Genomic DNA, 27,169 nt, shown 5'->3' with positions numbered 1-27,169 from the left:
TTACAATGTTGAGAAAAGGAGGTTTTATTATCTTAACTTGACCATAAATTATAATTTTTATAAAAGTTATATAAATGCAAGCTGATCATCTTTAAAGTCTCAAAGAGCCAAATACAAATAAAGCACAGAAAATTAATTGAATTAAAAAAGTTCTGACATAATTCTTCCAAGTTATATGTAATCATAGGATGAATCATTGCAATAATTACCCAAAGTAATATTAAAGGTAACAAAAGAGATGTTTGGTCTTAAATGTAAATTCAAATGTATAGTATATCTATAATAATAGATCAAAGCGAAAGTGTATCTGCAATTTCTAACAGTAATAAACATGTTAGTTTGCAAATACTGTATTCTTCAATGAAATAAGAAAGCAGATCAAGGATAAAATGCTGGATAGTCTTATCAACCAGGCCACCTTCCCGGACAGTTTTTCAGAGTAGTGTTCTACACATGTAACTGAACTGTTTGTTATTATTCTAAAGCCAGTACTTTATTTGCAGTCTGCACATCAAAATGTAACAAATAATTATTCATCAGGATTGGTAGGAATACCAAGTATTATTTCACAACTGCCACTATGTGTTTCTTCTTCTCTGACACAATTGATACAGATCCAGGCTTGCTATGTTTGAGACGATTCACCTCCCTAGAAATAAAATAAACATAATTAAACGTAAGCAAGTTTATGAGAAATCACCTTAACCAAAGAAAGCTTTCTTAGAAAAACCAGTCTTTTCTTTCACTAGAAAACTCCTTATTGGGGCGCCTGGGTGGCTCAGTTGGTTAAGCGACTGCCTTCGGCTCAGGTCATGATCCTGGAGTCCCTGGATTGAGTCCCGCATCGGGCTCCCTGCTCAGCAGGGAGTCTGCTTCTCCCTCTGACCCTCCCCCCTCTCATGTGCTCTCTCTCTCTCAGTCTCTCTCTCTCAAATAAATAAATAAAATCTTTAAAAAAAAAAAAGAAAACTCCTTATTAAAAAAGAAGTTTTCACAAGGAGATTGGGTAAAAAGTAGCTAGAGATCAACTTTGTTTAACTTATTTGCTTCTTCTCTTATCACATAACAATGTCCTATTACAAAGAGAAGAACATTCTACTGGGAAAATGGTAGTGAGAGCTCTGTCTTAGATCCAAAATTCTATGATGAATAAAAATTTTTCTAACATGTTTCAAGAAATGGATGCTATGAGTTCTTTGCATTCTTTAACTTGGAAAATATACAATACCTCTTAATTCCATTAGAAATCATTTTTTAAAACATTATTTACAATAGTTTTTTTTAGTATGAGCAGAAATGTTTTCTTATTTTGATTGAATTCATTTTTACTGGTTGCCCTTTAAACATAATCTCAAAAAATAGGTAATGGAAATTCCCAGATAATCACTGCTTCCCCTTCAGGGAGTATCCAAAAACATCTCTACTGTGTAATAGCACATAAACTATTCCCTCAAAAGGCAGGTTTTTGTTTATTTCCAGGTAGCTGAGAGGAGAAGTTAGAAAAGGGTACTCAGAGAGAATCAAATGCCCCAAATCATACTTCCGTCGGCGAGCTTCCTTCATGATGCGCTGTTCCTGGATCTGGCTGTAGATAGATTTTGGTAGATGCCGGTGACGAGCAATGCGTTTTATATGAGGATGATGTTGAAATTTCTCCTTCAACTTCTGGTTATAATCTTTGGCTGCTTTTTCTCGTGATGTAAGCTGGAAAAATGCATTTTGATATTTCAATGAATGGTTTGTTCTTTTTCTTCATATAACAAAGCTAGGAAGCACCGTTTGTCCCAAAAACTAAACTTCTAGGACATGCAACCAAAATTGCCAACGTAATTCTACCCTTTACAAGGTTATGTGAGTCATATCTCTGCAAACACTGAATTTCCTTTTAGGCTGTATGCCCCCATGTAGATAGATGCCACCAAGTTAAAATATCAGTGCTGAGGGAGTAGGGCTATGTGGACCACTGAATCGCACCTTCTCTGGGCATAACTAACAGAGAAAAAGCTCCTAAAATAATCCCTCAACATTTTTCCATAAAAATAACTACTCAAACTGAAAACAAAAAGTGTTCAATTCTGTAATGACAAGGTCTTGTTTAACAAATGTTAAAGATGATATGATTTAGAGGAACTTGTAATGATGAACTGAAACCTAGGCATAGTGTAATACTTACCAATCATTAAGCCTAAAATAAAATTGTCTTTAATTACTGTTTATCATATCTTGATTTTCTTACTGGGGCTAAGTAGAAAATAACTCACATTTAACCTTTCCTTTTTAAACTCAGTATTTGTTGCTGATATAAACACTCATATTTGATATGTCTCATGTTTCTGCTATGTTTTTGATGTTTTTCTAAATGTCTCATATTTCTGCTATGAAACATGAGACATTTAGGATAACACCAAAAGAAAAACCAACCATAACCCCAACCCAGACGTAGCCAGCCAATGATAATATGTGTTATTATATCTTCACTGAATCTTTTTTATACCCCTAAGCTTTCTGTAATTTTTTTTTAAGTTAGTGTTCCACAGTTTTTGAAATTAAAAGACCTCCCAGGCACTTGCAGCCTTTGATGTGCCGGATTACTATTCCTTTAACAGAAGAAACAGGTATTCTCAGTTCTAACCTTCTAGTCTCTACACCTTCTCTCCTTATCTCAAGAAAAACACAAAGAATCAAGAAGGCTCAAATATTATCAAACATTTTAATTAACAAAGGCCCCTGAAGGTGCCTGTGACATGAAAAAAGCAAATCTCAATACAGATTTGTCTATTTTGTTGCTAACTTATTTCTTTTTATCACAACTATGCCAGTTTAATCAAAATACTTAAAGAACTTCAAATAAATTCTTTACAATATAATAATACCCACTAAATTAGAAACTAGTTTTATGATAATGAAAGAAAACGAGTTCTCTTACCACACCCAATTTTTCAGAAGCATTAGCTTTCCATAGACGAATGTTCATTTCATCAGATCCACACATAATATATTTGCTGTCAGAAGTCCATTTTACACAGATAACATGTTGCATTCTCTTTGTGTGATAGACTTCCCTAAAGAAGAGGAATTAAGTTAAAATTAGGATTTTGATACAGATTTTCTTTAACCATTGCCCATCAAGTATCAGGATAGCACTTCTGAGTCTGAAGAGAGTATAAAAGGGAAATTCAAATTAATTTTAACATATTTTTATTGAACCAAACTAACAAGGTTCTATGCTAAACCCTGGGGACTTAAAAAAATTCCTGACCTCAGAGAAATTACAATTCAATAAGAAAAATAAACAAACTAAGCAAAACCAGATGCCCAGGATAAAGTTCACAAAATTACTGAAGGCATATAACACAAATAAAATATGTTTAAGCTAGAGTAATTTTTTTTTTTTAAAGATTTTATTTATTTATTTGAGAGAGAGAGAATGAGAGACAGGGAGCATGAGAAGGAGGAAGGTCAGAGGGAGAAGCAGACTCCCTGCTGAGCAGGGAGCCCGATGCGGGAATCGATCCCGGGACTCCAGGATCATGACCTGAGCCGAAGGCAGTCGCTTAACCAACTGAGCCACCCAGGCGCCCAAGCTAGAGTAATTTTTTAACAATAAGAAATAGGTTGTCTCCTCCCTCCAAATCAATACAGGTCAATAATCACTTTTTTTTTTTCATTTTACTGGAGAATAAAATAAATGTAATAGCATTCAAAGAGCACATCCTGATATGTTGATCCTACTGTCTGATTTTTGTTTCAGTCAAACTGTTTTAAAAAGCTTGCTTAATTAAAGTGAGAGTTGATGATTTACATGTGTGAACAGAAAGGGAAGGCTATAGAAGTATCTGATGAGTTAAGAATCATTTTATAAATGGAAATGTAAAATATCGTACCTATTTGGAAAGGCTGTGAAACATGTTAAGTGAATTCACAGAAGATACTATATTGGGAAAGTGTTAAGAAGAGCATTAAAAAACAAGTAAAAGACGGGGTCAGGAAAAATAGAGACTTGGAGAAATGAACTTTCCATATCTGGGTTAGATGATTCAAAATGTAGACTCGAGAGAAAGGAAACGAGCCTGGCCACTCTGCACAGTAAAAGAAAACCCACACATGATGACCAGATCAAAAAGAATTTGGATTTATAAAAAATATCTGAGATACACTCACGGAACTAGTCTTTTACACTGTTTCTAACGGATATGTTTCGAGCTCTTGAGTGAATACGTAGAGAAACCCTAAGAAATGTATTTCTAAAAGGTGAAGGATGGTTAGAAAGAACATCAACTATTAAAATAAAAACATGATAGACTGCATTTTTCCCCCTCTCAATTCTCTGCTTTTACAAGATTCATTTCTCATAATCTCTACCTATTTAAGCGGCCCTTCTTTTCTTTAGCAATATAATGTATGTATGTATGTATGTATGTATTTAAAAAGATTTTATTTGTCAGAGAGAGAGAAAGAGAGAGAACACAAGCAGGGGGAACAGCAGGCAGGGGGAGAAGCAGGCTCCTCACAAAGCAAGGAGCCTGATGCAAGACTTGATCAGAGGACCCTGGGATCATGACCTAGGCCAAAGGCAAACCCTTAACCAACTTAGCCACCCAGGTATCCCATAATGAATTTAAATGACAGGAAATTCGGGGTGCCTGGATGGCTCTGTTGGTTAAGTGTCTGCCTTTGGCTCAGGTCATAATCTCAGGGTCCCGGGATGGAATCCTGTGGCGGATTCCCTGCTCAGTGGGTAGCCTACTTTTCCCTCTCCCTCTGCAGCTCCCCCTGCTTGTGCTTGCTTGCATGCTCTCTCAAATACATAAAATCTTAAAAAAAAAAAAGCCAAATGATAGGAAATTCATCAGGCTTTAACCATTAAAAATAATCTGTTGATATATGAAACCAGTCAAATCCAATGGTTAGTTCCTTAACCAAAATAGAGCCTCCTTAATGGTAAACTATGCAGAGTTCTTAACTTCTAGATATGTTTATACGCGTTAAAGATTTACAAAAGCGGGGCACCTGGGTGGCTCAGTCGGTTGGGCGGCTGCCTTCGGCTCAGGTCATGATCCCAGGGTCCTGGGATTGAGCCCCGTGTCGGGCTCCCTGCTCATCTGGGAGCCTGCTTCTCCCTCTCCCACTCTCCCTGCTTGTGTTCCCTCTCTCGCTGTGTCTCTCTCTGTCAAATAAATAAAATCTTTAAAAAAAAAAAAAAAAGATTTACAACAGCTCACTAAAAGTTATACTATTAGGAGATACCTTTTAAAAACTTAAATTTTTTACTACACAATCAAATTATTCCATGTGAATGCAAGTAATTTACTAGTTTGCTTAGTAAATATTGAATGAAATAGCAATTAAAGTCTAATTTCATTTTTTTAAGTTCTCAAATCAGTAACTTTATTATTTTTTTATTATGTTCGGTTAGCCACCATATAGTACACATCATTAGCTTTTGATGTAGTGTTCAACGATTCATTAGTTGTGTATAACACCCAGTACTCATCACAATATGTGCCTTCCTTAATACCCATCACCTGGCTACCCCATCCCCCCATCCCCCTCCCTTCTGAAACCCTTGGTTTGTTTCCCGGAGTCCATAGTCTCTCATGGTTTGTCTCCCTCTCTGATTTCCCCCCTCTTCAGTTTTCCCTCCCTTCCCCTATGGTCCTCTGTGCTACTTCTTATGTTCCACATATGAATGAAACCATATGGTAATTGTCTTTCTCTACTTGACTTATTTCACTTAGCATAATTCCCTCCAGTTCCATCCATGTCGATGCAAGTGGTGTGTATTCATCCTTTCTGATGGCTGAGTAATATTCCATTGCATATATGGACCACATCTTCTTTATCCATTCATCTGTTGAAGGGCATCTCGGCTCCTTCCACAGTTTGGCTATTGCGGACATCGCTGCTATGAACATTGGGGGTGCATGTGCCCCTTCTTTCCACTACATCTGTATGTTTGGGGTAAATATCTAGTAGTGCAATTGCTGGGTCATAGGGTAGCTCTATTTTTAACTTTTTGAGGAAACTCCATACTGTTTTCTAATTTCAAATACTGACTTATTGTAGTTTTTTTTTTTTTTTTAAAGATTTTATTTATTTATTTGAGAGAGAGAGAATGAGAGACAGAGAGCACGAGAGGGAAGAGGGCAGAGGGGGAAGCAGACTCCCCGCTGAGCAGGGAGCCCGATGTGGGACTCGATCCCGGGACTCCAGGATCATGACCTGAGCCGAAGGCAGTCGCTTAACCAACTGAGCCACCCAGGCGCCCCCTTATTGTAGTTTTTAATAATCTATTAAAAATTTACTTTAAAAATACATTTTACCATTTTAAAGTCTTTCAAAGAAAAACGGTTTAAAAATAAAGATTATTCAAAGCACTGGCTGTGCTATTTGATGTTTGTAATGAACTAGAGCAGACCACAGAACAAATCAGAACTACCTGTTAAGCAGATGAAGGCAAAGATCAGAGGAAATACCACTCATATCTAAACCCAATCACAAGTGCCATATACCACCGCTGTGATATACAAAGTTAGTCCCACCATATACACATAACCAAACAACCTTTCAAAAAAGGTAAATGATGATCAAGACAAGAAAACATCAAAAAGAAAAAATAGTTTACTGGTAGTCACATACCTGCTTCTACTTTTGTCCACAGGAAAGATACGAATAGATTTATCAAAACTAGCAGACACAAACTCTTTCCCAGTGGGAGAATAATCCACATCAAGCACCGCAGACACGTGATCCATATGTACCATTACAGGAGTGTCCAGTGCACGCATATCGAAAGTATACAAGCTGTAAATGAAATTCTGATTATTCCATACAAATTTCTATAAAGAAACATATGCAGTACTAAGAGACACTAGGGAAATTAAGACCATTAGCTAAATAATGCACACCTAAATATACAGCTTTTTTATGTAGCAGCAAGGGATAGGGAAAAATATTACCAGCTTTTACTATTCCTTAAGATTACACTTATACACTTTCATCCTCATTGTAGAAAATGTGAAACTTTCAAAAAAGTACAGAGTACAAAGCTTACCTTCAATTCCACCACCCAGAGAAACAACAGTTAGTGCAGTATAATTACTTCTAATCTTTTCACTATGCTAATATTTAAATATATACTTTTAACAAAATTTGTAACATTGTATAAAGTTCTGTATTCTGATATTTCATGTGGCATATTATAAACACTTATGGCTGCATACTTAAATGAGTTAAAATAACTTATAAATTATTTAAAAATTTAAATATATTTATTTATAATTTATTAATAAAAAATTTCCAACTTTCAATTTTAAATAATTCTTAAATTCCAGTATTTGAATTTTTGAAATTCAATCTTTAACTGAATGGGACAAATTCAATTAAATCTGGACAAATTCCTGCAAGTAAATTACTAAGTCCAAAAGCATGAGAACTTTTAAGGTTTTTGAGTTGACAAGTCATTTCCAACTAAGTTCCACTCCTGTCGGTGATATATAAAAGTGACTATGGCTTTTCAAAGGGTGTATTAAAATTAGAAAGCTATACTTTGTGCACAGCTGGTAAAAAAAAAAAAAAATGAGTTCATTATTTTCAAGATTTAAAAATTCTTTTTTTTTTTAAGATTTTATTTATTTATTTGACAGAGAGATATAGAGAGAGCACAAGTAGGCAGAGAGGTAGGCAGAGGGAGAGGGAGACGCACGCTCTCCGCTGAGCAGGGAGCCCAATGCGGGACTCGATCCCAGGACCCTGGGATCATGACCTGAGCCGAAGGCAGCCACTTAACTGACTAAGCCACCCAGGTGCCCCAAGATTTAAAAATTCTTAATCAACAGCTAAAATAATAATGCTTCAAATGAACCAATGTGCATAACCGACAACAGTAACACAGCATTACTGTAATCAAGTTCCTAACATTACAACACTTCAAAATGTTAAGATTACTGAGCAAAAGTTTGAGGAGAAACCAGGTATCTACATAATTTCAAGGTATCTCTCCAAAGATTAGTGTTAATTACAAAAGGAAAAAAAAAATTGTTAACTTTATAGTGCAGAAACTTGGCAGATACCACCTTAACTAAGTGATCAAGATTAACACCACCAGTAGTAAGTGACATCATGTACCCCTGAAGTGATGAGCCTAGAAGGGCACATATGTATTGTGGTATTCTTGCAAAAATTGTATAATCTCAATCTAATAATGAGAAAACATCAGTTTAGGCCAAATTAAGGGCAGTCTACAAGGTAAACTAACAAGTAAATCCTTTTCAAAAGTACTAAGGTCATCAAAAACAAGGGAAGATTGAGCAACAGTCACAGACTGAGCAGACTAAGGAGACATGACAATTAAATGCAACGTGGAATCCTGTGTTGGATTCTAGAATGGACAAAGAACATTAATGGAAAGACTGGTGATGGAGTAAAGTCTGTAGTTTAGTTAATCAATGTCAAATGTATTGTACCAATGTTAATCTCTTGTTTTTGCTAATTGAACTATGGTTACATAAGATGTTAACCTTGGGGGAAGCTGGCTGACAGATACTATTTTTGCATCTTTTCAATAAGCCTAAAAAAACGTTTAAAAAATTGACCTAACACTTAAAGAATACTTTTTAACATCATTACTATGAAAAATCACTCATGGTATTGGTAAAATATCCCAAATGACACAAAATTCTCAAGAGACAAGTCACTGTTGGTGGTGGTGTTTAAATCTCCCAACATACCACAGGATGGTCAGCCAATGTCATACTGATCTTTGAGGTTAAACTTCTGAGTTGACAACTGCTTTATATTCATTGTCTAGAGCAGTGGTTCTCAACCAGGTTTTCTTTGTTTTAGCACACTGATTTGTTAGTAAATTCTGTTAATCTCTACACAAGAAAAAGGTTAAGAACTTATTCAAAATCTAAGTAAATCAACCCACTTGAATAGAAAATGTTTACATAAACAAAGTTTCAAGTTACAGGAGTCTTTAGGGATTATCTATTTCAACCCTATTATCTTACTGATGATGAAACTATGGCATGGAGTTAGTTTACATGACTAAGTCCAAATTTTTACAGCGGTTACTTGGGTGGGTTTTAAATTCAGAATGATTAGATTATTTGGTGGGCAATAAAAGAAAATACAAAAAACCATAGACTACCAGGGCAAGATCACTTTCAAGTAAGAGCAATTACGGTAGTCTAACAGCCTTCTTATAAGGGATGTGCTTTTTGTTTCAGGTGTCATATGAAATTCTTCCCAAGGCAAGAACTGAGAAATCCCAGAGATACTCTGTAAAAAGGTATCTTGCCAAAAGAGCTAATTAGAACAAACTTTAGAAACCTTAATAAGGTTGGTCAGCAAAACACTATTTTATTACCTTTAACTGGAATAAGGCCATTTAATTTCTAACCGTTCATAAAGACTTAAAGGCCTTCAACTAATTTGGTTGGATATTACCACCTAATGAGAATCCAACTGAGCATAAGTAAAGAAAGTCATAACAGATGTTTTTAGTTGGTACCACTAAAACATCATGTAATAAATCCTATATCTGAGCTAATTTATGTTTTCATAAATAATGACAGTGGAAAGAACAAAGAATTTAAATGCTGAAGATCTAAAGTTCAATCCAGTGACAAACTTTCACCTTCTCAAAAAAACATGTATTAAGAACCTACCATATGCATTGTACTACAACAAATGCTTTGGATTAAAGAAAAGGTAAGACACTCTTTCCTCCCTAGGGGATTAAACTCCCAGCTTTAACACCCTCATGTCTAAAAAGGGGATAACATACATGTCCTCCTATCTACCTTACAGGGATACTGAGAAGATAAAGTAAGACAGCCAATGTGAAATGCCTCAACAAGTTTTAAGACAATATATAAGGGATCATAAAATTCCATCTAGGTCAAAAATGTAAGGCTGCTAAGTAAGTCACTTTGCACGGAGTCTATAAACATTAAGGTAAAAACTGAAACTTTATTTTTCCTTTTGTCTTACTGAAGTTAATAGTGATGCTGATAACATGACTATATGAATATCAGCTATGTGAAGAACTACACATTTGGTAGGCAAATATTTTTAGTTTCTATTAAAACATGTATGGTTCAGTCATTATTTATATGGTACAGAGATCAGCCAACTTTTTCTGTGAAGGGCCACATAATAAATAGTTTTTAGCTTTGTGGGCCATGTGGTCTCTGTTGCAACCACTCAACTCAGGCATGATAGCACAAAAGCAGCCATATTCAACATATAAATGTGTATCATTATATTCCAATAACTATGTACAAAAACAGGCAGCAGATAGGATTTGGTCCATGGGTTGTAGATTACTGTCTCTGGTCTATATCACTTTGAAAACTGAGAATATTTTTCTAAGAAGCTCTTCTCCAATTTGGGAAATACATTTACTTTAGCAAAACAAGTGACAATTTTCTAATATTTGAAGGACTATTACCTACGAAAACATATTAGTAAGATTTATACAACTGAGCCACTTCACACAGAAACAAGTAAGTTTTAAAAAGAAGAAAACTTACTTGTAATCTTCATTTGCTGCAGTAAAAATGAAAGCTTCCATAGGGTTCCAACAAATTGTATTTGTTCTCATATCTAAGATGACCTGAGAAAGGAAGAATACACTAACCCATTACCATGAAATCAATTCCCTCTCAAATGGGTAAGTCTCCCACTTCATTTCCTTTCCTTTTTTCTTAATTGATTTAAGCAAATATTTAGTAAACACCTGTTATGTGCAAAGTACTCAGTTCGGTGCAACAGGAAAAGAAATCAATCAATCATTGTTTCCAGAGTACACAGGCTAAATAGTAAATACTGAAAAGTACAAAAATGCTTAATAAATGGTCCTTCAACCACGAATAACTTACAGTTTAGTGAGAAAAATGAGATATATGTAAGAAAAGTTAAAATACAAACAAACAGTAAATGATTAAGTATCAAATTGGGGGCAAAATTAACAGTGATTTTAGGGTTAAAGAAGAGAAGAAAGGTTTCAAAAAAGACAAGCATGATTTGAGCTGACCTGGGAAGGACCAGCATATTAGTGTTCTCAGCAAGAACACTACTGGCATTTTGAGTAGAATAATCTTTTGTTTTGTGTAACTGTCCACTGTAGATGTTTAGCCTCTCAGGCACATGTCCACTAAAGGCTAGTCTCTAAAATGTCTCTCCCACATTTCTAAAAATATACCCCTTGTTGAGAATAAGTGTAGGAGAGAAAAGATAGAAGACACAATGACAGCCTACTATATAGAATAAAGAAATGAGAGAAAATAGTATCTCTACCTCCATCAAGGCGACTCGCATATGACAAACCCTATTTAAATTTTGTCTTACTGACTGAAACAAATGTATCAATGGAATGCAAACTGGGACCAGATCTGGAAGGCCTTGAAAGCCAGGCTGTAGTTTTCTTCTTCAACTAAAAGTAATGGAGCACCATTCAAAACAGAAAATATAAGGGCAGAGGGGGCAGAAACTACTATTTATTGAGCTAGGTTTCATCTTAGCATTCGGCTAAGTGGTTAAAATATCATGTTTTATTCTCACCAATGTGCTGGAAAGTAATTATTAGTATCATTTTACAGGAGAAACACAGATTAAGTTGCCTGCTTAAGGTCTAACACCGAAGTTCATGCAAGATTTGCCCACTATACCATGTGAATGAGTAAAATGATTAAAATGGTACTTTGGAAAGATCATCATTTTTATGTAGTTCAAACCTCAATGAATATACTCTGCTTCTAATATTTTCGAATTTACCACATGTAGTAAAAATGGTTTAGAAACAACAAAAATGTTAAAAGCATTTCTTTCACATGTGGACTATCACAATGGACTTGTGGCACATGAGTGGTGTCCAGGCCCTTCTGCACTCTGAGTTGGAGCACTTGAAATCAACTTTATACCCTTTCACTTACAGGGGCACTCCTCTCTTTACTGACAATACATCTGTCCCTCTTGAGAGTCAGCTTAAGGTTGTTTCAGTTTTGGTATCTGAGTCCTGGAATGACTGCCTTAAAACTGCTGGGAGATGTGTCACCTTGAACAAGATAGTGCCTATCTAAACAAAACGGCAACAACAGTATCCATTAGCATGTAATTAAACAAAGCTGGTTATGGGAATCATTACAAAACATTCTACAACAGAATACTATATGTGTCTTTTGAAAACCATGGGGTGTGAAGTAATGGGATGCAATACTTAAGAACTCTGAGCTCAGTAAGTACCAATTTTGGTGCCTAAAATTTACTGGCATTATGGAAGATAGCAGTTGACTAGGATATAGAACTTAGTGAAGATTTAAGGGTCTCGAAAAAGCAACAATGAGATGAGAGAATGCCATTATAATCACTTTGGCTTCTAAGAACAAGCCTGTGAAAATATTTAATTCTGAAAAAAACATTTGCTCCATATTTTTTTGTCACTCACTTCATAGAGGAATGCATGAACAATTGTACTTGAAACTCACCTTTTTCAGGGGAGTAGATTGCCTCATATCATATAGTACTATATTCCTGTCAGAAGCACAACTTCCCAAGAGGAATGTCTAAAAATAACAATCATCAGTTAAAAGCCAGGCTTGGCAGCAAACCCTGTCCATTCAAAGAACAAATGATTCACATGCCCTTATTGTTTATGTTTAAGATACAAAGTTATAATAATATCAAAGTCCATTTTTAAGATAGAACAATGAATCACTCATAACCTCAGCAACCTAAGTCAAGTATTTTCATTGCTAAATGCCCATGAGTGTATTTTACATGTCAGTGATGGGAGTGTTCAGATAATTCAGTGTTCTTTTTATAACAGAACATATTCTATTTATCCATTCTTTTTTTTTTTTTTTAAGATTTTATTTATTTGAGAGAGAGGGAAAGATAGAGAGTGAGAGAGCACAAGCAGGGCCAGGGACAGAGGGAGAAGCAGACTCCCCACTGACCGGGGAGCCAGACATGGGGCTCGATCCCAGGACACCGGGATCATGACCTGACCCAAAGGCAGACACTCAACAGCTGAGCCACCCAGGTGCCCCTATTTATCCATTCTTCAACTTAAACAATCCTAGTTTTCAGTATTATCACGAACACTTCAACAAACATTTTCATAAATTCAAATCTTCTTTTTCTAAGGATAAAATTTCAGTAATGGATTACTGAGTCAAAAGTATGAACAATTTTATGGCTTTGATATTTAGGACCAATTGTTTTCCAAGGAGCTGTATCAATATACACTGCAGTGTGGAAATATGTCAGTTTTACTGTAACCGGGAAGCATTAAGCAGTGGCATTTAAAAGTTCATATCTGTACAGAAATATTTTCTAATCACATAAACTATTGATTTTTAATAGTTAAACATTTCCTCATGCTCATTACCTTTGTATAAACTAAGCCTGTTCTTTGTCCAACTGTTTAATTGCTGCATGTATAAACTAATTTTTAGTTACCAAGAGATTATCATGTTAGATGGTATAAGAAAATATCCTGATATCTAAGTTTTACACTCTCAGAGACCCAAAGCTGGTAAAAGAGAAAAAAGATTAAGTCAAAGTAGCAGGGTATAAAATTGTTTGTATGAACTATTGGAACAGGAGGTGCTGCAGTTTGACATGAGTTTGGCCTTGTGGTGCTGCTGAGAGGTCAGCCAGTCAGAGGGCACCCTTCCTGCCCCCAGCACATACCTACCTGCAAGTATTTAATTTACTTTTAAGTCAGTTATAGTGTCCAAGAGGCTGATATAAGTAACCCCTGGCTTTATGTTAAAACAAGCCCTCTACCTACCAGCAGGACCTGAGTCCTGCCATGCCTCCTCACTCATGGTTCCTGACACTTCTAACTCCTAGCTTCTGCCTATCACTTCCTACTGCAAGTGTAGGAAGAAGACTTATCTACTACATGGCTGTATGGCCAGCTAACTACTACTGTATGTGTGTACACAGTCCAAATAAAACATCATAAAGCTAATGCTACAATCATGATCTCTTGTCCAGTCCTTTCCAAAACCTTCCTTTTTGGGGTGCCTGGGTGGTTCAGTCAGTTTAAGCATCTGCCTTCAGCTCAGGTCATGATCCCAGGTCCTGGGATTGAGCCCCGCATTGGGCTTCCTGCTCGCATCGGGCGGGCTCCTGCTCGGCAGGAAGTCTGCTTCTCTCTCTCTCCCTCTTCTTCTGCCCCCCCCCATGCTCGTTCTCTCTCCCCCAAATAATAAATTCTTTAGAAAAAACAAAAACAAAACAAAACCCAAAACCTTCATTTTTAAATCACTTCCTCTGAGACTTTCCCCTAGAGTTAGTGACTCCTCTCAATCTTTCCTGGTTTCTCATTATGCCACCTCAAAGTCTGACTAGGTTCCATTTCTAAAAATAAAGACTTTAATCTGAGCAAAGCAAAAGATTCTGCCTAGACTGAAAGCCGACTTTTACACTATAAAATGTGGCAATGCTCAGCATAAAACTTTTGGCTTTACCAAAATTGTAGGCTTCAGTATTTTAACAGAAAATTAATTATTCATGATTAGAGGAAACAAATACACTCCCCATTTGTTCACAGCAACATGCCCTTTCCATTAAGTTTAATATAGGATAAGAGACATGCACACCATTTGCTTTTACCACTCAGTTCATAAGGGTAATAATAATAATAATAAAAACCCATACAGCTTAACAAATATAGTTGTTATACAGGCAAGTTTGAAAAACATGGTCACTAGGTCATCACTAATAACTAATTATGATTTTTGGAATTTTAGTGTATGTGCTGCCGAAGCAAGCACTATGATATTTGGAATTAACCATCAGCTCTTCTGACATAGGTGTTCACCAAAATAGAGAAGCAAAATACTGTTTATCCCTCAGAGAAGTAGGAATCAAATTCTCTCTGTTCTGTTTATTTTTTTAATAGTAATAACATCATCCTAAATTTGGGTAGCATCTTTAAAAAATATTCACATAAAATTCATCACGTTTTACCCTCATGACAAACGTATAAAGTACACTGGAAGATTTATTTAATCTCATTTTAAAAATAAATAAGCAAATATAGAGAAGTGTGACTTGTATAAGGTCACTGCCAAGGTACACTGGCAGAAAATACAGTTCCAGTTTAGCTCCACACCAAGTAGGACACAAAATGTTCCTACAAATTGCTTGTGTTTGTAGCCTGCTTCTGCCTGGCTCTGCTTAGCTGGCTTGCCCCCGCCCCCCATGCCATATCTCACTTCTACAATCAAAAGGTGATGGAGGATGGAATGAGGAAGATACAGTACAGATACTCTAGACCAAGGGTCGCAAACTTTTTCTGTAAAGGACCAAAGAGTAAATATTTTAGACTTTGTGGGCCATTGTGCTGTCATAGTACAAAGGCAGCTACAAACAGTATATAAATGAAAGGACATGGCTGTGTTCTAGTAAAAATGTGATTTATAAAAACAGGCAGTGGGCTCACGAACCAGTTTGCCAACCCCTGCTCTTGACCTATAGCCCCTCCCAGAAGTGTGCAGGTAGGTATGTGCTGGGGGCAGGAAGGATGCCGTCTGACCTCTCAGCAGCACCACAAGGCCAAAGTCACATCAAACTGCAGCACCTCATGTTCCAATACTTCATATAAACAATTTTATACCCTGCTACTTTGACTTAACTTTTTTCCCCTTTTAACAGCTTGGGTCTCTGAGAGTGCAAAACTTACATATCAGAATATTCTCTTATACCATCTGACATCATAATCTCTTGATAACTTTGAAGATTAGTTTATACATGCAGCAATTTCCTTTTCTTTCTGCAGGAAGAAGCATCTCTACGGAGTCTTTTGGACAATGAGTTCATCTATTGTTATGTATTCAGAAACAGCTCAGGGAAAGGTCTTATTTTTTTTAATTTTTTTTATTTTTAAAGATTTTTATTTATTTATTTGACAGAGAGAGAGATAGCGAGAGCAGGAACACAAGCAGGGGGAGTAGGAGAGGGAGAAGCAGGCTTCCCGCCGAGCAGGGAGCCCGATGTGGGGCTCGGTCCCAGGACCCTGGGATCATGACCTGAGCCGAAGGCAGACGCTTAATGACTGAGCCACCCAGGCGCCCGGGAAAGGTCTTAAGTAAGGGCTAGCTTAGCCTTTAGGGCAGCCTCCTTTCCTAAATTCAGACCTCAATAAACAATAAGTAGAGTTTAATCTCCAACTCTTCCCTCAGACCTCGAAGGACTTAGGAATCACCGTATCAGACATCTGAGCAAAGAAAAATATAACTATCATCATGCAGTATAGTAGTAATCGTGCAAATTATTATAGATCTTTAGTGCCCTTGTCACTTACAAATAATTAAAGAAAACAATGCTCAATGCCCCTTCTGACCTCGATGAGAGTTAAGAAATGAACATCTCCCCAAACATACAATGATGCAATCTGTGGAACATGAGCACTGAGGGCATGAGTAAAACCGTTCACAGTACAGTATTTGCTTGACTTCTACTCCTAAGAGCACATGCACACACCCTCCTTTAATGCTACGTAACACTAGTACATGGGGCTAAACTGTGCGCAAACGTGTCAAGATTGACCAAAGGTGTCAGAACTCAGATATACTCTGGAAAACTAACCAAATGTCAGAAGCCCACTAAAATTTAAACAAATTCTTATATCATACACTCAAAAGCTTCCTAAACGGAGCTGAAATTATTAAAGAAACAACAAGCAGAAGTATTTCAAAAAGCAGCATTACCTCAATTGGGTTAAATTTAACACTACTTATACTGTCGAATCCCCAGGTCATTGAACATACAGGACTTGTTCTTTGTTCATCCCAAATGTCCACTTGCTGTCCACATGTGGCAAAAACAGCTTCTTTCCAGTGATGATCAATTCCTGTATACACTGTCTTTAAGAGCAAAGATGTTGTTTTAGATGGGTCTTTCTATCATTAATATTTCAAATCTGCATATTTTAAATATATTTACCCACACTCTCATTTTTTTAAGAAAATCCCTGTTTACAAAGAAACTCCTTTGAAGCCTTTACTTAAAGACTCAGTAGAGCATAAGACTCTTGATCTCGGGGTTGTGAGTTCAAGCCCCACGCTAGGCGTGGAACCTACTTAAAAAATAAAAAAAAAATAAAGGAGAGACGAACCATGAGAGACTATGGACTCTGAAAAACAAACTGAGGGTTCTGGAGGGGTGGGGGGTGGGGGGATGGGTTATCCTGGTGATGGGTATTAAAGAGGGCACGTTCTGCATGGAGCACTGAGTGTTACACGCAAACAATGAATCATGGAACACTACATCAAAAACTAATGATGTAACGTATGGGGATTAACATAACATAATAAAATAAAATATATACTCATAAAAAATAAATAAAGGATAAAACAGTACGATAAAAAGTAATGATTCCTATCACACATTCTAGGAATAAAGAAAACTGTTAACATGGATGTATTTAAGTTTGAATACATATCTGAAGTAATCCCTAAATCATCACTGGGTATTCAAGGATCTTGCAAACAATTAATGAAATGCAGAAGTAAGGTCTAAAACACTCAGTTCCACATTTAACATATGAAGTACTGATTCCAGGACAAAAACACCAAAACTAACAATTGGATTAAAATTTAGGGGGAGAAATAAACCTGGCAAAGATGGATGCTAATACTGTTAAAATCTCATAAATTTGGTATTATCCATTTAAAAGATGTGATTGATCTATTCAGGGCCAGATTAAAATCTGTCTTTATACTATGTGGTAAAAAATGTTTGCAAAGCAAATTAAAGGGAACTATTTAGCCAACACTTTAGGCTTTTAAGAACTCTTAGCAGCATCCGCAGGCTTCCAATTATATTTTCTATTCACGAAAGCAAGTCTGACAAACTTTTCCACGGTAAGAATTAATCCCCATTACCACAGATATAGGGGTAAGACGAAATATTTCAAAAATATTTGGAGCTCCTAGAGAGAAGACATTTTCAAGAATGAAGCCAATTTTGTTTTAGGAATTACTACTTTTTTTTACCACCTACAAATTATTTCCATCTTATACTCATGCCCCACCTCCATGTGCCTTTAAAAACATTTACAATTTCTTGAAATCTGAAAAGCAGAACTTAAATATATACCAACATAATACTAAAATGATGAACTGATTTTAAAAATGCATTTATTTAAAGATTAAATCTAACTTTAGAAGTTTGCTTAATATCAAAATGTAAGCATTATGAAACATGGGTAAAGGCCATATGATCTGAATTACACTTAAGCTATAATTAACCATATCATCTGATTTGCAGAATAATGTTCTAAGAAATGTAAATGCGATTTATACAAATAGCATCATATTATAATACCTCTTCGTTGCCTAAAGGGTTCTTTCAAGTAAGAAATTCTGAGCTTTGTGTAAGATCTATGATAATATAAATCAGAGAGAAGCCGAAGCATTATTTTTCTTATAGATTTCCTCCCATGGACTTACCATAGGAAATGTTTCATTGAATCCTCCAGCTAAACACAGAAACTGAATCCAGTAAAATGAACACCAAAGACCCATTCAAATTCTTTAGCAGCAAAACACCTTAACTGCATTAAATATTGCTTAAAATAGGTCAATTATTGCAGCCCAAAGTCTCATTTACATCTTTTTTTTTAATTAAATTCTGAAATAATTTTAAGAGAAGAATTTTAATAGACAAAGTACAGGTCAATTTATTTCCGTACCTTCCCTAATATTGTATGCAGTGGTTCCTCCTCTTCTCCATAGCTCGGTCCATCCATTTTCCACTGCTTCACAGTTTTGTCATCACCAACCTCGAAACATTAATGATTCAGATAATAATGAACTACTGTTATTAACTGTAAACTTGATAATATATATATCAAATTATAAACATCTCTAATTTAAAAAATACACATCCCATATCCTTCCAGTACTGTATTTGTTGATGCATTTATGTCCCACCATGTTATAATACGGTATAGTATAGATTTGTGACAAATACACAGGGTAGATAAAATTAAAAATAAGATAGTGAAGTCAAGCAAAAGGAGAGTAGAAACAAAGGTCATAAATATTGCAAGAAATTGCATACTGTGATAAGGATGGCATTTCAAATTAGGGGAAAAAGTGGATTATAATAAAATGGTATTATGATATCAAGTTAGTCATTTAAAAAGTTTGAAGCAATCTGATACCTGACATAAATATAAAATTCCACATAATTTTAAATGTAAAAAATTAAATACAAAACATAAAAATAGTAGACAGAAGTCATTTTCATTGGGCGCCTGGGTGGCTCAGTTGGTTAGGCGACTGCTTTCGGCTCAGGTCATGATCCTGGAGTCCCGGGATCGAGTCCCGCATCGGGCTCCCTGCTCGGCAGGGAGTCTGCTTCTCCCTCTCCCGCTCCCCCCTCTTGTGCTCTTTCTCTCTCTCAAATAAATAAATAAAATCTTAAAAAAAAAAAAAAAAAAAGAAGTCATTTTCATTGCCATGGGTAAAGCCCTTCTTTGCATGATATAAGACTCCAAAACTATTAAGTCAGTGTTTTTAAACTGTGAAATGCAGACCTCTGAAGGACCCTGAGAATTTTCCAGGGGTCCATGAGGTCAAAACTATTTTCATAATGTTGTAAAGACATCATTTGCCTTTTCACTGAACTGACAGTTGCAGCAGATGGTAAAAAAGCCATGGTGGGTAGGACTGTTGGCACCTGAGCCCAAATCAAGGCAAGGTAACAAACAATGGTAGTTTAGACTTGGGCATGTGGCAGATACATTCAAGATATTAGGTGAAATAAGCTGCAAAACAGAATGCACAATATAACTTAGTTTAGGGTTAAAAACATAAAATAATCATATACAGGGTACGAACAATTGTATATATACACCAAACCACTAGTTTTAACTGAAAGTAGAAATACAGGGGTATGTTAACTTTCTAGCTTACGTTTACATTACACACAATCTACATCTACTTTGTAAATAAAAATATTAACAAAGATATATATTTATCTAGGAGAGGAGTGTAAATTTAGTTCTTTCCTTACAGCAAATTCAAAAAGGGAAACCCTTTCTGCAAAACAATTCATAGTGCCCATGATATTAGAACAGGTAAGTGATTAGGAAAGAAGTTTTAGTACTAAGGTCAGACAGGAATTTCTTTTGTTGAGGATGCTAACAGAATCCTTAACAACATCCTTATAATAGACAAGAAGTATTTAATAGGGCTATATCTTTTTTTTTTTTAAGATTTTATTTATTTCTTTGAGAGAGACAGAGAGAGAGATAGAGCATGAGAGGGGAGAGGGTCAGAGGGAGAAGCAGACTCCCTGTCGAGCAGGGAGCCCGATGTGGGACTCGATCCCAGGACTCCGGGATCATGACCTGAGCCAAAGGCAGTCACTTAACCACTGAGCCACCCGGGCACCCAATAGGGCTATATCTTAATAACAACCTGAATCTGAGCTATTGGCATCATACCAAAAACTCAATATTGGAAACCCATTACTGGGAGCTAGTAAGATGTAATTTAGGTACTGAGGTCTTCACTAATCTGGCTTGACCCACTGGAATTTTAGCATTTATGAAAGACAGGATAAATTGTCATTGAGAATGTCTACCCTAAAGACTGCTTCTTTCGATCAAGCTTCTGATAGTATCTGCAAGCCCAAGACTGAATTCCCTTGTAATCGACTAAGCTACTCTATACAGTCTGTTGAGTATAAGCCTTAGCAGATCCATCAATCCTAAGAAAGGATTAACGTTTTGTAGAAATGAGGAGCCAAGCATTATATGCCTGGCCAGAATATCTTATCTCAAGGCTGAGTAAGCTGAAGAAAGACCTGTTGGTGCCACAAATTGAGATATAGTAGATGTTATTTTGCAACATTGTATATTGAACATTTTTTGAAACATTAAGTGCTAAAATTTGGCCAACAAGTAGTTTTCACATGTCTTACCTGAAGAAAGGAAGTGAATAGTGAATATGAAATATTTTTCAGCCTTTATTCATTTTAAGCGTTAAAAAAAAAAAAACTAGCCAGGAAATCCTCTGGCTGGGATATTAAACTAATCAATATATCCAAAAGAATAACCAACTGGAAGTGCAGTTATAGTCAGTCTACTCCAACTTCCCACCCAATTCCTTCTATAACATACTGTATACAGGGTCATGAAGGTTGTTTAAACCCCTTTTAAATGAAAAATACCTGAATTCCCTGCCAAGTAGCCTATTTCAGTTTTTGACAGCAAGTAAGTCTATCCCTACATGGAAACCAAATCTTTTAACATTAACAACTATTCCTAATGCTGCTATACAGAAAAGTCCATTTCTTCTTTCACACGACAATCTTTCAAATATTTAAAGGTTTCCCAGAAGTCATCTCTTCCCTTTGCTATGCCTTTTCAATCTACCTTGGCACCCAGCATGCTACTCAAGATTTACATGGTTGATTAGTGTGTAGGTATACACAAACTGCTATATATATATATATATATATATATATATATATATAGGTCAAAACATATGAAAGGATAGACACCAAACTGCCAACAGTGGTAAACTGAAAGATGAGAATCACAGGACCTTTAACTTTCTATTTTTTACAGGTCTATATTCCTAAAATATTTCTTTCAGTCTTCATCCTCATCATCCTTTCTAGAAGTTCACACAACCAATGATCCTTTCCTCCTGGGACATAAAGCTCGTTTACAGGGTCTTCTAGCTCTGGCTACTCCCAGAGTTTTCCTACTTCCTAGGAGCAGGTATTCCCCAAGGCTATTTCTTTGACATTTCTGGATTTCTACATTTTCCCTGTCACTTTCCCCCAATGATGCCATACCATGGCTTCAATCATTATTCCTGTACTGATGATACCAAGTTTAGTTCTGACTTCCTTCCTCAACTCCAGACCTACATCTGTAAGGGTCTGATAGACCTCTTCACTCATAGCCCACTGTAGTCCAGTTCATCATACCATATCCTTCCCATTCCCTCTCTCCTCTAAAGTTTCTGACACTCTTGACTTCCCCATTTCTGGAAGGAAAAGGAATCTTCCTATATACCCCTCAGTTGCCACGCCTGTCACACCTCCAAAATGTTTCTAAACCTAACAACTACTTTCCACGGTTTTCCCTCCCTAGCACAGATTCATTATTGCTTACCCAAATTACTAAAACAGCCTCCAAACTGATCACTTACTGCTGTCAAATTAATTACCCCAAAGCACAGCTTAGATTCTTTCATTCCCGTTACAAAACTTTCAATGAACTTGAGCAGGTATTTGCACACCAATGTTTATAGCAGCATTATTCATAAAAGCAGAAAGGTGGAGACAAATGTCCACTGATGGATGAATGGATAAACAAAACATATGTATGTACAATTAGAGTATTATTCAACCATAAAAAGGAAGAAATTCTGACAGCTGCTATAACATGGCAGATGCACAGAAAAAGAAAGTGAAACAGTGGTTACAAAGGGTTGGGGGCAGAGGGGAATAAGGAGTTACTGTTTAATGGACATGAGTTTCAGTTTGGGAAGATGAAAAAGTGGTGACAGTCACACAATAATGTGAATGTGCTTAATGCCACTGAAATGTACACTTAAAAATTATTAAAATGGTAAACTGTACATTCTGTATACATTACTACACACACAAATACTTCAAAAATTTACTACTGACAAAGTACAAATTACTCATCTCCAACACTGAAAATCTTCCAGAGTAAACAACCTTTCTAGTCTTGCCTTGCATTAATCCCACTTCTCAGTGTTCTATAGAATATTAATTCGATAACATGTTAAGTATTTATTTAAAAAAATCAAGAAGTATGAAGAAGGCTGGAGTATATAAAGAAAACCAGGACTTTTCAAGGCTTTAAGAAGTGATTTTGGGTTGTGAAACTCCAAAACTTGGAACAAATAAATGAATTCAGAAAACATTAGCTCAGTCTTACACATGCTGAAAAGCGTTAATGACTTAATTGCATTATACTTACAGTAAAAAAAGAAGTCCCACAAAAGCGAGTACATATTCCTCGTACAAAACCTTCATGTGCTTGTATTGTACGGTTACATTTTCGTTTAGTCAAGTTCCAAATTCTAACCTATGGTAAAGCATACCAGGAAATTTTAGTGAACTATAAACATAAAATGTTCAGGCGCAGGAGTACTACGTTCCAAGAAAAATAAATTCACACTGAAAGGGCTATGACTCACTCTACCAGATTGCTAAAAACAAAATCCTCTAGTTTAAAATACTGCGCTGCATATGGATAGTGTATCAACAAGCAAAAAATTCAATCTGTTAAGTACTCTGTTGATACTAGTTTAAAGTGTTTCAAAGCTTTTTCTTGCCAGAGTGGAAATAAGTGTTGAATCATTAATAACATGCTCTGTGGGGGAAAAAAAAAAAACCTCACCAATACCTTTACTACTGTAAACATGCTTGAGCCTTCAGCTCAATTAAGCCTTCAGCTGCTATGTTTCTAATTTCTGAGGCTTAGATTAGAAACTACTGTAGTCTGTAATTCAAACAGAATTCATTCTTGAGAATTAATAGAAAACAGGACATAGAAAAATGAAATCAAATCAATTAAAATCCAAAGTAACACAAAACTAAAGAACATTTGCAACACAACTATTTTTAGTTTAAAATAGCAATGTTTAGAATGACACTTGCCTCTCCATCACATGCCCCAGACAGGACAGTAGCCAGGCTCTTTGGATGCTTTGCCAAGCAATTGACTCCATCTCGGTGACCATCCAGAGAAGCAAGGAATGGTTTTGCAAATACCCGTTCCAGTTTGGTAGCATTTAAAGCTCTTATGTATTCTCGTGGGACCTCAAAAGGATGTAAGGTAGGATCATAATTTCTTGGAACTGAAATAAAAATGTCTCCTCTTAATAAAATAAAATAATTAGATTTTAATATTTCCTGTGGTCTTCCTCAGCTAATTATTCAATTTGTTACCCAATAAGCCTTTGTTAGGAACACTGTTCTATGCCTAGCACTGTGAAAAATACAAAAGCAGATGACGTTTTACTCAGAAACCTTTCCAAAACTACCAGAAAATCATGGAATACATACATCTTGCAAAATAATTAGACCATACATATAACCTCAGCTTTTCCTTTTACACATCTGACTATTCTTTAACTGAATTGTAAAGCCTTCATGGGCAGGGCTTTCACCACATTCTTCACTTTACTACTTATGCCTAGCACAGTGCTTGGTACAAAACAAATATATGACAAATGTTTACTCAACCGAACTCTAAGCTCCTTTTGAGGCAGGGAACACTTAATCTCCAGTGCTAGTCACTATACTGATAGGCATACACTGTTGTGACTATGATTATAGTTACTTTTTATTGAGCATTTCACACATTTGTTTACTTATTTAAAAAAGTTTACCATGTCCCCGGCACTGTTCCAAATACTGTATATTAATCATTTAATCTCCACAGCACCCTATGGGATAAGTTCTATTACTATTTCCCATTTTATAGCTGGGAAATTGAGGCACGGAGAGGTAACTTGCCTATGAAGTGATAAAGCCAGGATTCAAAACCAAAGCAGTCTGGCTTCAGAATCCATGTTCTATTAACTATTACGCTATGCTGCCAAACATGTTGTCTCAGTTAACAGTTGTGCTCAGGAAATATTTCTAAGCACACGTCTAAAAAACCCCTAATGTTTAAAAAGTAAATGCATTTTCTTACCCCACATCTTCACCTTGCTGTCTTTTAATCCTCTAACTCCCTATTAATGGTACTATATCCAACATTCAATCAAAATTTACAAGGGGGTGCCTGGGTGGCTCAGTTGGTTAAGCGACTGCCTTCGGCTCAGGTCATGATCCTGGAGTCCCTGGATCGAGTCCCGCATCGGGCTCCCTGCTCGGCGGGAAGTCTGCTTCTCCCTCTGACCCTCTCCCCTCTCATGTGCTCTCTCTCTCATTCTCTCTCTCTCTCAAATAAATAAATAAATCTTTAAAAAAAAAAAATTTACAAGGAAATAACACCTAAACACCTAAACAAGAATGAAAGAATAAAAAAAGGTAACAAATGGAGTGCCTGGGTGGCTTATTTGGTTAAGCAGCTGACTACTGATTTCGGCTCAGGTCATAATCTTGGGGTCCTGGGATTGAGGCGCGCGTTGGGCTCTGCACTCAGAGGGGAGTTGGCTTGAGATTCTTTCTCTCTCTCAAATAAATAAATAAGTAAATATCTTTAAAAAAAAAAAGGGGGGGTAACAAATGTCTTCCTTGATTTATGTTTTACAGAGCTCCTAAACTTCTATTTTTCCATTTTGCTATTAAAACTTCCATCAAAGGTGCTGGGTGGCTCAGTCAGCTAAACGTCTGCCTTCAGCTCAGGTCATGATCTCAGGGTCCTGGTAATGAGCCCTGGGACAGGCTCCCTGCTCAGCGGGGAGTCTGCTTCTCCTTCTCCCTCTGCCCCTCCCCCTGCTCATGCTTGCTTTCTCTCAAATAAATAAATAAATAAAATTTAAAAAAAAAAAAAACCACTTCCATCAGAAACTATAAAGAAATAGGAAGATATAAAAAATAAGACACTCAATAACATCAGATGACGAATAATCTCCTAACATGGAGAGTCTATGACCAGCCACTCACTCACTCATTCCTTCCTTCAGACATTTATAAAGCAACCACTATGTGCCAGGTGTTGTCTAGACACAGTGGATACAGAAACAAATAAGATTCTTCCCTTCTACACAAGCTCAGTCTGATGGAAAGGACTAATAACCAAAATAATCATGAGACAGTGTGATACACACTCTGACGTTAGTACAAAAATGTGATCAAAGCACAGAAGAAGGGTGCTTTAAATAGCTGGGGGGGGCAAATACAGGGAATAAATATGCAAAGATTATTGTTCAGAGGAAGGAGCTAAATTGAGTAAGGGTGTGTGCCACAGGACATCTGAAAGAGAAATGTCTGAAATGCACTCAGATTTCTAAGGGTAAATGTAAGCTACTTGCAAAGAAAGTAGTAACTAGGGAAATTAGAGAGGAAGATGGGACCAGAGGTTCAAGAAGCAGGGATGATGTCAGGTCCAAACGACATAACCTAATTTGCATTTTAGAAATATTACTATCTTGTTACCTAACCTGTAAACATCTTGTGAACAGAGGTCACATATTTACCTCTCAGCATTACTCATATATATGTGGATAATCTCTACTACTCAATCAAAATACTGAAATATCATCCGAGCCTCATCTTCTATGGCTTATCCCCCTTACTCAAACTCCGAAGACATGGCCCTTCTCTTATGCTTTATCTTTATTCCTGCCTTAAGGCCTTTGTTATTCTCTTTTCAGACATGGGTAGTCCCTCGTCATTTAGATATTATGATCTATAAACGATAAGCAGTCAGGATGCTAATGGGGGAACAGACCAGTAAATAAGAATAATAAATAAGACCAATAAATAAGACTTATTAATTTCATTGTAGCCATTTTCCCCATCAGACTTCTGCACAAGAGTTTAGAAAATCGATGGCTTTACGTTTCACCTTTTCTCTTTCCACATTTAGAAGGACGTAACTTTAAGAAGTAAAGTCGCCGAAAGTTCGAGAGGTTTAAAGAAGCCTGTTAAATCCTTGAATTCACGAATTTGGCTTTCACGTTCCACTTCTCAACAACTGGAATCTGAGAAAAATCAGAGAGCAGCAGCTGGAAAGAGGAAGGCGGAAGCATTCCAGGTATGACCAACTTTCCCCCTTACCATTAGAAAAAGTTCTTCAAAAACGGCCTTGAGGAGAAGTTAGCTGCTACCCAGTCCCGCAACGTCCTTATCTGTACAAAGTCAGCCTCGGCAAAAGGGAACAGGGAAAGAACCAGACTGGAGCGCCAGTGTGCCCCCAACTTTGCTCCGGGGACGCTGAGGCCACACTCAAGGCGGGCAGACTCCCTAATAACTTGTCTCACCTCTTTGTAAGTCCAGCTTGGTTTCGCGGACATAGTTGTCCGGGTTCCGGCTCAGCATCTTCACCTTCATTTTGGAGGCTAGTTATCCCAGACCCCCAAAGCCTTTCCTCCGCATTCGGGTTACCCCCGCCCCCTCAGGCACATGCTACTTCCGCTTCAATACTACTTCCTGTCATGTGACTTCCACGGTGTGGAAGCCAGCCGCCTCAGCA

The 27,169-nt window shown here is 36.6% G+C and overlaps 1 protein-coding gene across 3 annotated transcripts; it reads right to left on the bottom strand.

Annotated features, from left to right (window-relative positions):
• Window positions 1-27,142, bottom strand: DCAF13 (DDB1 and CUL4 associated factor 13). 3 transcript variants are annotated; one of them, XM_081816337.1, is made up of 11 exons: window positions 26,958-27,138; window positions 23,680-23,879; window positions 22,997-23,104; window positions 18,716-18,805; window positions 16,731-16,886; window positions 12,492-12,569; window positions 10,539-10,621; window positions 6,640-6,804; window positions 2,927-3,062; window positions 1,541-1,704; window positions 1-649 (listed from the first exon to the last, which is right to left on the bottom strand). In XM_081816337.1, exons 1-11 carry the CDS (start codon window positions 27,025-27,027, stop codon window positions 562-564), a joined length of 1,338 nt encoding a protein of 445 aa, XP_081672463.1. In that variant the 5' UTR covers window positions 27,028-27,138; the 3' UTR covers window positions 1-561. The 3 variants fall into 3 exon arrangements, with proteins under 3 accessions (XP_081672463.1, XP_081672464.1, XP_081672465.1); XM_081816338.1 differs by lacking the exon at window positions 6,640-6,804 and having other exon boundaries at window positions 26,958-27,140; XM_081816339.1 differs by lacking the exons at window positions 22,997-23,104; window positions 23,680-23,879 and having other exon boundaries at window positions 26,958-27,142.
• Window positions 27,143-27,169: the final 27 nt, after the last annotated feature.

This window comes from Leptonychotes weddellii, chromosome 4 (genome assembly GCF_054177405.1).
Source record: "Leptonychotes weddellii isolate Sample4059 chromosome 4, ASM5417740v2, whole genome shotgun sequence".
Taxonomy (NCBI): Eukaryota; Metazoa; Chordata; class Mammalia; order Carnivora; family Phocidae; genus Leptonychotes; species Leptonychotes weddellii.
This window is presented reverse-complemented; position numbering and strand designations above follow the sequence as displayed.

Bases quoted from the DNA above. Each gene is read 5' to 3' on its own strand.
- DCAF13 (XM_081816337.1), bottom strand. From the start codon at position 27,027: ATGAAGGTGAAGATGCTGAGCCGGAACCCGGACAACTATGTCCGCGAA. The intron at 23,880-26,957 runs GTGAGACAAGTT...TTTTTATTTCAG, and splicing joins CAAGCTGGACTTACAAAGAG to TTCCAAGAAATTATGATCCT. The intron at 10,622-12,491 runs GTGAGTTTCAAG...TTCCTTTCTCAG, and splicing joins AATCTACTCCCCTGAAAAAG to GTCATCTTAGATATGAGAAC.